This window comes from Apodemus sylvaticus, chromosome 3, assembly GCF_947179515.1.
Source record: "Apodemus sylvaticus chromosome 3, mApoSyl1.1, whole genome shotgun sequence".
NCBI classification, from domain to species: Eukaryota; Metazoa; Chordata; class Mammalia; order Rodentia; family Muridae; genus Apodemus; species Apodemus sylvaticus.
The window spans coordinates 155,756,984-155,770,579 of NC_067474.1; the positions used below are offsets into that span (position 1 = coordinate 155,756,984).

Here is a 13,596-nt window from a genome sequence, read left to right on the forward strand (position 1 = left end):
GTCAAATGTCCACAGCCTCACTGTGGCCAGGGCTCCTGCTGTAGTCTGTACACAGCACTAATGACTGTTGCAAACTGTTACAACATACACACCATTGGCAACTGTCTCGTTTATTTTGCTTCCAGAGATGCTCCCAGTCTCCAGAATGGTACCAGAAAAGTACGAAAACTTCAACTAGTATTCACTGAATGAATAGGTTGTTTTTTTAAAAACCTTTTATTAATTCTTTGCGAATTTCACATCATGGACCCCAATCCCACTCATCTCCCCATTCCTTTGTATCCACCCTTCACCCTTGCACCCCATCAAAGAAAAGAAAATAAGATAAAAATACTGTTGTGGAAGCTGTAGGGTGTTACACTGTGTCACACAGTAAACCCCTTTGTCTACATTTTGCAAATATTCATTACAATGAGTCACTGATGTGTTTCAAGACCTCTGGCTTCTGCTCCGCGATCTACACTAGATCCTCACTGAGACTCCTCTTAGCTGTGCTGTTGTTACTCTGTCATATAGATGCTGCAGCTTTGGATCTGCAAGATCCATGTGTCCCAGCAGATCACAGATGGGGTAGCTTTTGGGGTGGGCCAGCTCAAAGCCCCGGATCTGGGCCTGGGAGGCAGCTGTGTCAGTCAGCCTGTCAGTTCTTCAGCTGCTCCACCATGGAGAGGTCTCCAGCACTGCCCTGGGTAACTCATTCCAGGCCACAGCCACAGGGCAAGGCAGGGTCAGCTCTCCTGCACGCTTTTCTCTTAGGATATCAAAGCTCTTGCTGCCAACCTGGCACCTTGAGTTTTAGCCCCCAAACCCACAGACACAGGGACACACACAGACACAGTGACAGAGGGACACAGAGTTGTCCTCTGACCTCCACAGGTGTTCTGTGGTGTGCATGTCTAGACACGCCATGCATGCACACGCGCGCGCATGCCTTCACTCACTCACTCACTCACACACACACACACACACACACACACACACACACACAATTAAAACTCTACGTAAAGAATTTCACTAAAAGATAGCCATGTCAGATGTTGGGATTTCCACTCTGAATGACACTCAGTTTCCCCAGCCTTAGTCATGATCACCTTGCCTTAGCTGTGGGAAATGGGGGAGGTGTGGATAAGGTGGGTGACATGCTGGGCTCAGGGCTGGCCTGGGTGAGACACTTAGGGCCTACTGCATGTGCCCACCTGTGCCCCTCAAGGCCCTTAAAGGTTCCCCAGGGCCACCCCCTGCATGCATGACTGAGAAGGACCAGGGCAGAGATCCTGTCACACTTGATGTGTGTCCATGGTCACCTTGGGCCAGTGCTCATGGCAACTAACCACGACCACCTCAGAGGCCAGCTCAACACATGACTTCCTGGGCAGTGCCTCTCCTGGGACAGAGGCCAACATAGCTTTCATTCTCCTGCACACTTGCAGGGCCCTGTCCTGACCCCAGAGATCCCACGTGGCGAGACGATGGAAGTACATCTTCGGCCAGGTCTTTTGGCTGAGAGCCTGGCGTGTCTCGTAGCCGAGAAGCTGCGATGTCCACTGCTATACGACTCCACTCCCTACCTCGGAAAGGAGTGGGGACGACTCAGAAGCCAGGATCGAGGTCAAGGTCAGTAGCTCTTGCTTATGCCTAAATCGTACCCTGGGGCTGCAGCTGAGGCTGCAGGTATCTAGAGGATTAGCCTGCGTTCACTGAACTGCATAGGGAAGGCTGAAAGGGGTCAGAGACTCCTAAGGTCCATACCAACCTTGATCACCAGTGACATCTTCTAGAGCAAACACTCAACGCATCCTGTGCCTCATGGGTCTCGGCAGGACACAGGAATCCATGCCTTCCCTTCCCAACTCTTCGGGGCTCCCCTTCTTTCCCGCTGTGATATTCACCAAGGATGTCTCTGCTAAACGTCTTCCAAATTCAGAAAGCCCTCTGGGGCAAGTCTTGGCCTCCAAACCATTTAGGTCTCTCATGCCCTCTTCTAAGTCAGTGTGCGGGGGCAGACGAACACAGGTTTCTAGTAGTAGCAGGGGCTTGTGCAGACAAGGCATGGGCCATCCCAATGCTAAACAAACCTAGAGCATTTATTATTCAAAAGGACCCAGTGTGACTTTCCATGTGAGTCCTTCTGGGGACCACCTGGACATGTTTTCCTGATCCTACAGAGAATGAGAGTCAGGGCGTTGAGGTCAAGTGCAGTGCAGGTCCTTGGGCACCTTTGGGATTTCAGGCAGATTCATCCTACAGATGCTCCCAGGATGAAGGAAGGTTTCACCCTCAGACCTTCAGGATGCCACTGGGGCTGGGGATACAGCTCAGTTGGTATAGAGCCTGCCTAACAAGCTTGAGGTCCTGGATTCAGCCTCTAGCAGTGCATATACTGGGCACGGTACCTCCCATCTCAGTACTGAGGTAGGTGGTAGATGAGGAGGGATGGGAGTTCAAGGTCTTCCTCAATGAGATAGGAAGTTAGTTTGAGGATAGCCTGGCCTATATAAAACCCAGGAGAAGAACAAGGAAGAGGAGGAGGAGGAGGAGGAGGAGGAGGAGGAGGAGGAGGAGGAGGAGGAGGAGGAGGAGGAGGAGGAGGAAGAGGCAGCAGTGGTAGTGGTGGTGGCAGACATCAATGACAACTACAAGCTGTGAGTATACCATGAGATGGCCTGGAACTGGAACTCAAGTGCCTAAACTCCAGGGCTGGGGCTCAAACAGTGGTGGCTAGGAGCCCTGGCTGCTCTTCCAGAGGACCTGGGCTCGGTTCCCAGCACCCACATGGTGGCTCATGGCCATCTATAACTCTAGTTCCAAAGGATCTGATGCCCTCTTCTGGCCTCCTTGGGCACTGCGCACAGGGTGCGGAGACAGAGAAGCTGACAAAACACCCATACATACAACAATTTTTAACTGAACAGCAATTTAAGAATTTAAAAGTGAAATGTGAAGACCGTGACTGGAAGGTTGCTCATCAGGAAATATGCCCCAGCAGGCAGCAAAAGTGGGAGAATAACAGGGGAGGGGAGAGGGGAGGAGACATGATAACTAGCACGATGGCACACACCTCTGACCTTTGCACCTGAGAGGTGCTGGTAGTGGGACCTTTGTGAGTTTCAGGCTACCCCGGTTTTCATAGCAAGTTCTGAGCTACCCAGGGCTACATATTGAGAGCTTGTCTCAAAGAGAAATGAAAAAAAGCAAAAAGACGCATGGATTTCAGACGCTGGTCTCGGAAGGCTGGGGAGAGGCAGGGTCAGGAGGCTGGTGACCCTACCGCACAGTGAGGTGACACTTCCCACCACACACAGTGGGGATGCTGGGGTTGGCAGTCAGATATTGTATGTTTTGAGAGAGCTGGAGCAGGACTTCAAATATCCTCACCATGGAGGATGCGACGATGTAAGGTGACAGAGAAGCTAACCATCTTAAAGGGATTCCTAGACACCTAGGCATGGATCAAAATGTTACAGTACCCTGTTAAGTGCATGCAATCACATGTCAATCAAAATTTAAACTTGGAAAAGAGAAACCTATTATAACATAAAACCAAGAAGGGACACAGTATGCCCTGGAAGAGCGGTGACCAGGACCCTGGGGTCCCAGGCAGATCCTGCTAGCAATTCCGAGGGAAACAATCTCCAGCGATCATGGCAATAATGGTGGCCAAGGAACTGGGTTTACAGTCCTCTCCCCACTCTCACCTCCAAAGGCCATGGCTTGGTCACGTGACTTGCTCTGCCCAATAGGAGTCACAAGTGATAGTTATGGGCTCTCTCACCTGGATGCCGGGAACCAAACCCAAGTCCTCTGCAAGAACAAGAAGTGCTCTCTCCAACCTCAGCTTTTTTTAATTTTTAATTTTTATCTCTTATTAGATGTGTGTGCATGAGAGAGAGAGAGACAGAGAGAGAGAGAAAGAGAGAGAGAGAGGGAGGTAGGGGTGGAGGGGGTGTGAGGAAGAACAAACAGGTAGAGGCATGCTACATGTGGGAGCCAGAGGATAACTTTCTCTTTCCACCAAGGTTTCCCGGGATCGAACTCAGGTTGTCAGGAATCCGTGGCAAGCCCCTTTACCCGCTGAGCCATATCGCTGGCCCAAGAGATGGCTTTAAAAGCATGTGTATAATGGAAGATGCCGAGGGCCCTGCAGGGGGAACTGGGCATGCAGGAACGCTCACTTTTCTATCTCTGTGGCTTCTGCAAACCTCTTTACTGCCAGTGTCTCTATTTTAACAGAGCTGGTTAGAACCCAGCACCTTGTCCATGTTTGGGAAGGACTCTGTCACAGTACCACCCAACGGCTCCATTGTCATTTGTAGGAAAAGACCCGCGGAGTCCTGGGTGGGGGTGCACGCCTGTAATCTCCACACTCAGCAAGCATTAGTCCACTAGGGCACACACCCTTCTTAGGGACCTTGTGAAGCAGCCTGAATCAGGCTGGCGGCTACGTCCATCGAGGCTTTAACAGAGCCAGGAAGTGCCACACCCCCCCAGCTGATCGTAAATCCCATCAACATCTGGAGGGGCTCTAACGATGATGCTCACAAGGCGCTGATGGTGTTGCAGCTCCCTTTTCTGACTATAGGGTGAAACGCTCTGGAAGCTTCCATTGAGTTCCGAGATTGGCCGGCTCAGAGGCTTTCCCGGCTGAGTGGCTCTGAGTGGGCCTTCAGTTTACCAAGAAGGACTTTTAACAGTTCAGCCTCCCTGAGAGAAGCAGGCTTTTGAGAGACAAGGCAGAGTGTGGCTATGAGGAAGAAGCAGGAAGTATTAAGTAGCTCTTCAATCACGGCTACAGTGTCAAGGATATGTATTGGGGGTGTGGGGGACAGGTGGGCAGCTACTCATCAGGTCCCAGCTACTCATCAGGTCCCAGCTACTCATCAGGTCCCAGCTACTCATCAGCCGCACGGGTCACCTAGAAACCATGGTTTGTAGGCCTGGGGATATATGTGAAGGTAGCGTGTATAGACTTAATCACATACATGTCCAAGTGCTAGCGAACAGAGACAAGGATGTAAAGGCAGAGAATGGAGAAAGGGAATTGGGGACAGCCCTCAAAAGTCCCACCTTTCTTACCAACCTCTCTGGTTTCCACAATCCCTGACCTCCTCTGAGTGACCTCCTCTGGAGAGTCACAATCTCCATCCCGGCATCCTCTCGGCCACCATCCCCGGGGGTTCAGGCTGCTTTCCTGCCTCTGTCTGAGCATTTCCCTAAAGCAGTAGCCACTGTCCACACAGGCGCTGCCCATGGACTGGAGTTCAAACCCAGCTCCATCCAGAAACTGCCACATCACTTAGACACCCACAGTTGCTCGGAACGTGTCCCCACTTCTGAAAACAGGGACTATGACAACAACATCTGTTCTATGTGACTATCAGGGTAAGATGAGTTCTGGACAGTGTGGCTCATAAAAAGATGGATGCTAGATTACCATCCGAATGAGCTTCTTGGGGGCCTGGGAGAAGAGTTTTCATAAGAACACGAAGATGCTATTTGTCTCCCCCGCCCCCTTTAACTCTATGTTTAGTGTGTATACAGCTGGTGTGAAAGCTATAGTTGGGAAGGATTGATGTCTTCCTAGAAATCACACCAGTGCTGTCAAACTGTATTAACAGAACTATGTTCTTCGGGCTGTTTGTTCAAGTTTAAAACAAAACAAAACAAAAAACAACAACAACAACAAAAAACAAATACTGGGGCTGGGGAGATAGATCAGCAGTTAAAAATGCTTGCTATTCAAGCACGAGGACCTGAGTTTAAATCCCCCAGCATGCACATAAAAAAAAAAAAGACAGATATAGTTGCTCACAGGGTGGGAGACAGGGAGCCAGTCAAGGAAAACATCAAGTTTCAGGTTCAGTAAGAGACTCTGCCTCAAGAAACAAGGCAGAAAGCAACCAGCCTCTGGCCTTTGCCTATAGGCTCCAGGAAATGTGTGCGCACACGTGCACATGTGCACACACACACACACACACACACACACATAGCTTAAGAGTGCTGTAGGGAGCTGGGCGGTGGTGGCGCATGCCTTTAATCCCAGCACTTGGGAGGCAGAGGCAGGCGGATTTCTGAGTTTGAGGCCAGCCTGGTCTACAAAGTGAGTTCCAGGACAGCCAGGGCTACACAGAGAAACCCTGTCTCGAAAAACCAAAAAAAAAAAAAAAAAAAAAAAACCAAAAAAAAAAAAAAAAGAAGAAAAAAAGAGTGCTGTAGGGTCTGTAGGCACAGCATGCACCCTGGTTCAATACATTTACCAGTAAAATAAAATAAAATAAAATAAAATAAAATAAAATAAAATAAAATAAAATTGTGCTTAATGAAGCAGTAAAATTGATGAATAACTTTGACCCTCCTCATATATGTCTTATAATCAAATGGTCCTTTGCTGCATACAGAGGTGGGATGGGAAAATTGAGGGGAAATATTTCTTTTTTCAGTTGTGAGCTAAACTATCCACTTAAAAATTATTATCTGTATCTACTTACTTGCACGTTGGGAGGTGCTTGTGGAGGTCTGAGAACAACTTGCAGGAATTGGTGCTTGAAGGAACAATAGACCTACCAGCTGTGGCACCTACTAAGTGCCCTAACAGACTTTGCATATGAACTAAGAATACCTGTTACCCCAGGCAAACCAGGGGCAGCTTGTATTGCTGTGATGGTACCAGGGCTGCAGAGCAAACTATCCATGGCCTAAAGACAATTCAGTGGCTCGAAGACTTGTGCAAACCTGGTGACCCGAACCCTAGAACCCATGACAAGGTACAATGAGAGAACAAACAGACTCCACAAGGCTGTCCTCTGTGTGCTACACACACACCATGGCATATGTACATACACACACTAATGGATACTAATAGTAACAACAACAACAACAACTAATAATAATAATAATGTTTTGAGACAGTCTCTCTAAATAGCCCTGGCTGTCCTGAAACTCACCATTGTAGACCAGGATGACCTTGAACTCACAGAGGCATACCTGCCTCTTAGAGCAATAAGAATCAAAATTCTGGCCAAGCTGATCTGTCACTCTGACTTTTTAAGAGACAATGCTGGCGACATTAACACATGGGACTCTTTGATAACAGATAATGAAAGAGTCAACATCTGGACCATCCACCTGGTGTGGTGGTGTGGGCCAACAGCCCTAACTTTTGGGAGGTTGAGACAGGAGGGCCAGAAGCTCGTGGATGGCTTTGTCTACATAGGGAGTTCGAAGCCAGCCTGGACTACATGAAACCCTGTCTCAGAAACATCAGCAGAACCTTTGGAAGATCTGAATAACTCAGAACCACTATTTTCCAAGTGATGGGTGTCCCCTGGAAACGCGTCACAGGAGGTAAAACATCCATTCGAAATACAAACTGACAGATACATCTGTGGGTGAGGTTTTGGACTTTGCACTTCAATGAACTCTTCAGGAAACAATCTACCACCCAGAGAGCTTTCCTGAAGGCGAGGGATAGCCACGGTTACATAATTAAGGGAATTAATATGTTCTTCTGCTTTCCCACTCCTCACATGTGAGGGCAACTTTCAGCCAAAAACTGCAGGAGCCCCGAGGCCTCTCACTATGCTGTGATGCAGGCAGAGGAGGTTTTTTTTTTTTCTTTTTTTTTTTTTTTTCTAGAAACAGCAGTGAAGCCAAGTGTACCAGTTCCCTGCTGTAATCCCAGCACCAGGAAGGCAAAGACAGACATGTAGATTGCTGAGAGTTTGAGAAAGCCAGCCTGAGCTACACAGCAGCATCTCAGTAAACACACACACACAGCAAGACCAGAAGCACTGTACCTGGTAGTGCACGCCTTTAATCCCAGCACTCAAGATGCAGAGGCAGGAGGATCTTAGTGTGTTTGAGACCCGCCTGCTCTACAATAAGGGCTAAGGAGAGACCTTGTCTCAAAGAACAAACACAAACCATCAGATAGATACAATGTTGTGCTCCACTCAAACCCTTGCAGGTGGGAATAGTCACTTCTCATTTAAGCTGGTGAGGTTAACATGTATCGGGTTCACTGTTGTTGGTTTCATTTCGCTGTGGTTAAGTTCTTGAATCGCAAACAATGATATTTCAAGTTACAGAAACAGCTTTTGTGGGTTTTTCAATTCCCTAAGAGCTTGAGAAAAGTTTGAGAAGCAGTATCTTACAAACAAACAGGAGTCGGAGAGATGGTTCAGTGGTTATGTGTTCAGACTGCTTTGGCAGAGGATCCGGGTTCACTTCCTAGCATCCACACCAGATGGCTCAAGAGCTTCTAACTCCAGCTCTGGGCATCTAACACCCTCCACTGGCCCCCACCGGCGATCACACTCATGTGCCCATGCTAACTGGGGCTGAGAGTGTGGCTCGGTTGGTAGACTGCTTGCATACACCACACCCTGGGTTTGATCCCTAGCACCAGTCCTACAAACAAGGTGGAGCAGCCTAGAATCTCAGCACTCGGGAAGCAGAGGCAGGAGGGTCAGGAGTTCAAGGCCAGCCCCTATACCATAACAATTTTGAATCCTGAAATACAAGAGAGCCTTTCTCTACAAATAAACGAGAATCAATGAGATGGCTCTGAGAGTCAAGTCACCTGCTGTTAATCCTGACGATGCACAAGTGATTCTTACAAGCTGTCCTCTGACTTCCATACAAATGTTATGCTGTATGGACATAAACATAACACACACACACACACACACACACACACCAAATCAGAAATGCCACAGAGAAAATAATGAGTGTAGAAAACAAACAACTTTTTCAAGTTAGATCTTTGTCACGTTATAGTGGGCAAAAGAGAGAGAGGAGAAAACATAGAAACGCTTCAGATGTTCAATGACAGGAAAATGGCTGAATAAATAACGGAGCCTCCATTTGGTGGAACATTATGCAGTCATTAAAAATTATGTCCTTGGGTCGTATTTATTGTTGTTGGAAATTGCTCGGCATGTTTAACACACTGTTAAAAGATTAAAAAAAAAATAAAAGAAAGCAATTTTCATGACTGCCACTTTGGTTGATGCCGCAATTTACAGGGAAGTCGGAAAATGGAATCCTGGGAAATTGACAGATACCAGATGGTCTTGCAAGTTCCCACAGTGCACAGTGGGAGTCATGGAGGGTATCTAGGGGTGAGTTTAGACACTCTCCGATACTGTTTCTTGATCATTCACTTTTTACTTTTAAACTCACAAGGAGACCAAATACCTGAAACCAACAGTTTCCATACTAATACACACACACACACACACACACACACACACACACACACACACACACGGCGGCAGAGGCGTCTTCCAAGCCCCTGGCTCTCCAGTCTTCCCAATCTGACGTCAGCACTCGGGACCACTATTCCAGTGACTGCTTGGACCAGTGTCTACTTGGGTTCCTAATCCTCACCCCAACTGAAAACTTTAGGTCTTACCTAACCGGCAAGATTTGGTGGAGCAGGGACCCTGCCGGGGAGGAAGTCTCTGGGGTACTGCTTCTTTCTGGGGTCACTGGCTGTGAATGCGTGTCCCTGCCATCTGCTGCCTGCTCTGCAGGTACATGTCTGCTCACGTCTGTTCCTTCTCCTCATTATGGTGCATACATCCCTCTGCCTGACCAACTGCCACCTGCCTCGTCTGTCTGTCTGTCTGTCTGTAACTTGTGTGCTCTGCGCAGTGGCCGGTGAGGAAGCTGAGCTCGTTGTGAAGCTACGGGACCCCAAGGGCACTGGTCTGGGTGGCTGGAGGTATCCAGCTCTTAGCTTTACAGGGACATTGCTGTCTTGGAGTGCACGGAGTGACCTAGAAGCCATACAGTTGAGCAGCTCTTAGAAGATCCGAGAAGACAGACCCTGCCCCTACCACCTGTCAATCACTAGACTTCTGTATAAATCACAGTAAGCAATGGCCATTCATCTTCTATGTTACTCAATGCTCTCTGCTAGTGTGAGGCAGTCACTCCTATTGGCCCTGAAGGTAAGCAACATGGGTACTGTCATTACCTCAAAGGAGTTCAGACTCAGGCAGGGCGGGAACTTTAGAACAAGATCAAAGTAAGAGTTAGAGCCAGGTGTGGTGGCTCACAGCTGCAATCCCAGCCCTTGGGAGGCTGAGGCAGATGGATCACAGTGACTTAAAGGTCAGCCTGGGCTACACAGTGAGTGTAGTTAGCCTGTGCAATAAAGGGAAATGTATTCAAACAATAGAGAGTAGATATACCTGGGGTACAAGTTCAAATTCTGACTCTAGAGCTGGCCGTCCCATGACTGAGTTAAAGTACCCTTGATCTTTTATCCCAGGCTGACTCCACAGTGGATATTGGCAAAGGGAAGGACAGGTGCATTAGTGGAACAGGAAAGGCTGGAATCTGGGCCTTGCTGAGATCTGAACCCTTGGTCAAGATGGTGGAACTCTTCACGAGGATTAGGAGGTGTGTCACTGGGCGTGGGCTTTGAGGTTTCAAAAGTCTAAGCCACCGCTCTCTGTCTTGTGGTTATCTCAACATGAAAGCTCCCGGCTACTGCTCCAGCACCATGCCTCCCTGCATGTCTGCCGCTGTGATTTTATACAGAAGTCTAGTGATTGACAGGTGGTAGGGGCAGGGTCTGTCTTCTCGGATCTTCTAAGAACTGCTCAACTGTATGGCTTCTAGGTCATAGGGACCCCAGAGACCACAGTGAGGACAGGAGGGATATTATGAGGTCCTTGAGCTGAATAAAAGGAGGTGCCCTGCGTTGGAAAGGACTTTTGGATGGGAAATGGCTTCCCAAGCATCCAACTATCTTGCACCAGCTGGGCCACACTAAACACCACCATCAATACTCGTGGTCACAATAACCCCAGTGCAGTGGTTGGAATAAAAATGGCCCCCAGAGGCTGATAGGGAGCAGCACTACTAGGCTATATGACCTAGCAGGAAGTGTACCACTGGAGTTTCAGAAGCCCACGCCAGGTTCAGCGGTCCCTCTCTCTTCCTGCTGCCTGCTGATCAGGATATAAAACTCTCAGCTACTTCTCTAGCACCATGTCTGCCTCGCCCAATCACGCTTCCCACCACGATGATAATAGACTAAAAACCTCTGAACAGTAAGCCAGACCCAATTATTACTTTTTTTCCTTTATAAGAGTTGCCATGGTATCTCTTCACAGCCATAGACATCCTAATTAAGATACTGACAAAAATAAGATTCCTGCCAACAAAGTGGCCTTCAGAGCCACACACACTATCTTCCCAGTGGCCCCTTGCAGCATCCTGGGGATGTCAATGAAGTATCATAAGGCCATCTGCTTAGCGAGCCATGCATACCAAAGCTAGGGTCAGGGAATGCTGCTGCTGCTGCTGCTGCTGCTGCTGCTGCTGCTGCTGCTGCTGCTGCTGCTGCTGCTGCGACCCAGGTGGCACAAATCAGCCAGCAAAATCCCTCTCGCTTCATGCCGTGAGACCTGCACCTGGGTCAGCAAGGAAGTTCATATCCCAGAGTCCTTACCCTATAGCAATGTGTGACCAGGCTCCTGCCAAGGACAACTCCACTGTGGCCCCTTGCATAGTGTCCCGTGGACCAGAAGGCTCCCACGAGCATGTCAGGGTTGTGGGCCTGAGATGCTCGCCCAGGACCTGCCAAAGGGAAGCCTTTCTTGCTCTGTGTGTCTAAGAATCAGACCAGCTTTGGCTTCAGCATGTCTAGCAGGTACGTTTGGCCTCCAGCCTTCAGATACAGCACACAAATCATAAACTGACTTAAAACATGGGATTTTTTTTTTTTTTTGCGATTCTTTACGTTTTACAGCTGGACTGCACAGTTTTCAAGTGTGAACTCCACAGATGACGTCTATCACAATGTCGAAAGGCTGAATGCATTTTGAAAGAGCAGGCAGCAAGTGTGCCTCAAAAAGCTGTTCTCTGGAGACACCGTGGGAGATGCCAGCTTCTCAAAGCACCGTGGCAGCAGCGCGGTAGATGGGCTTCCTACCTTTCTCACAGAACCTCCTAGAAGCTTTCCTGAATCCCAGAGCATGGGCAAGAAGCCTCGTAGGAAAAAGGGGGCTGAGGGCTCCCTCGGGGAAGCTGAGCTGCACTGGAGGCCTGTTGGTCTGTGATGGATAGGCAGCTGGTAACTAAGGAACTATGGAAACTTCCTGCGCACCAGCATAGGTCCAGTGTCTCCCCAGTGCCAGGGTGCATGACACGACACCTCACAGGGGAACTGCACTTGTCTGAGAGGTAGGAATAATCCTAGGCCCCCCTCAGAGACCACCTTGGGAAACAGGACTGATAGGTTGTGATATGTGGGTGATATGTGGGGAATATGTGATATCTCTGTGATGAGTGATATATCAGGGACAGGGCCCGCAGACATCTCTCCAGCGGAGCCCAGCAGGGAAGTCCCGAAGGCTCCCAAGAATGTAGGATAGACTCGGCAGTGGATCAGTGTCCTGCTCTGTCAAAGATGGCTCCCAAGGCTCCACTCACCCCTCTCTGAGAATCTATGGGCAGGTAATGGTTGCTGAAGGCAGAGGAGACATTTTCTTTAGTGGTGAAGCTGCTGGCAATGTGTCCCCCCCCCCAGAAAAAATCACCCTCATGCAAACTCCTGTAAGCAACCCTAATGAGACTCGGGTGTGGGGTGGGGGTGGGGTGGGGGTGGACGCAGAAGGGAGACTAATTGGGAAGAGGAAAGCATCAGCAGGAGTGGGAGGGACCAGAGAGGGCCATAGGAACAAATATGGTTAAAATACGTTGTATGAAAACATCACAACAAACCACTATTATGTAAAATGTATATTAATGAAAACCTGCAAGTACATTCCTCAGAGAGAGACTGACCACCCTGGGACAGGAGACAGTAGGGGCCAACTCCAGGCAGCCCAGGCCTTCCGAGCCAGTGCTCTGTCGCCTGTCACTCACCTTGTAAGGCTTCTTTGGCTCTGGCCAGTTCCTGCTCCTTCTGTACCAGCTGCACCCGGAGCTCGGTGGCTGAGAGGACCTCCGAGCACTTGCCGCCCTGCGACTCCTCCAGGTCCTTCGCCAGCATTTCCTTCATCTGCCGGAGAAGGTGTACTTCCTCCTGAAGCTGGGCCACTTCCTCCCGTAGGAGCACTAGGGGACAAAGGCAGCTGGTCAGAGGTGGGGGCGCTTGGAAGGGTTCAGGCAGGCTCCGCCCAGTCCACACACATACAACCCACGCTCCCGAGCCAGCCGACGCTTCTGTGGCCGCTCAGTGTCCTCCCGGGGCCACAGACTCATTCTGACCATGAGTCACCCCATGCCTAGGGAAGCTTTGCATGTGATCTCTCGTAGACTCCCCCAGACCTGAGCCTGGTGCCAACAGGATCCTCCCTGCATGGATCAGGCCACCAAGGCTCAAAGAGGTTAAAGAACTCGGAAAGGCCAGGCTATGCTATGTCACAGGTGTGACCCTGGCGGGCGGCTGGTTAGTCAGAATGGGAACACAGCGTCACACTGTGGAACTGGTGCTGAAGGGTACAGTTACATCCTGCAGAGGGCATGCCTGGGGGTTCTGCACCCCACAGAGATCACAGCCATTGACAGGTATAACCTACAAAACGGGGGTACCACGGGTGCAGGACATGAAGGCAGCTACATCCAATCCCGTGTGTG

At 49.5% G+C, this 13,596-nt stretch overlaps 1 protein-coding gene across 2 annotated transcripts in view; it reads right to left on the reverse strand.

The window, feature by feature from the left end:
• The window catches only part of Kazn (kazrin, periplakin interacting protein), a 381,811-nt gene that overhangs the window by 95,231 nt on the left and 272,984 nt on the right, over nt 1-13,596 (reverse strand). For both annotated transcript variants that reach the window (XM_052177976.1, XM_052177977.1), the window contains exon 2: nt 12,883-13,074. In XM_052177976.1, the coding sequence (XP_052033936.1) occupies nt 12,883-13,074 (192 nt within the window). The remainder of the gene's footprint in view (nt 1-12,882; nt 13,075-13,596) is intronic.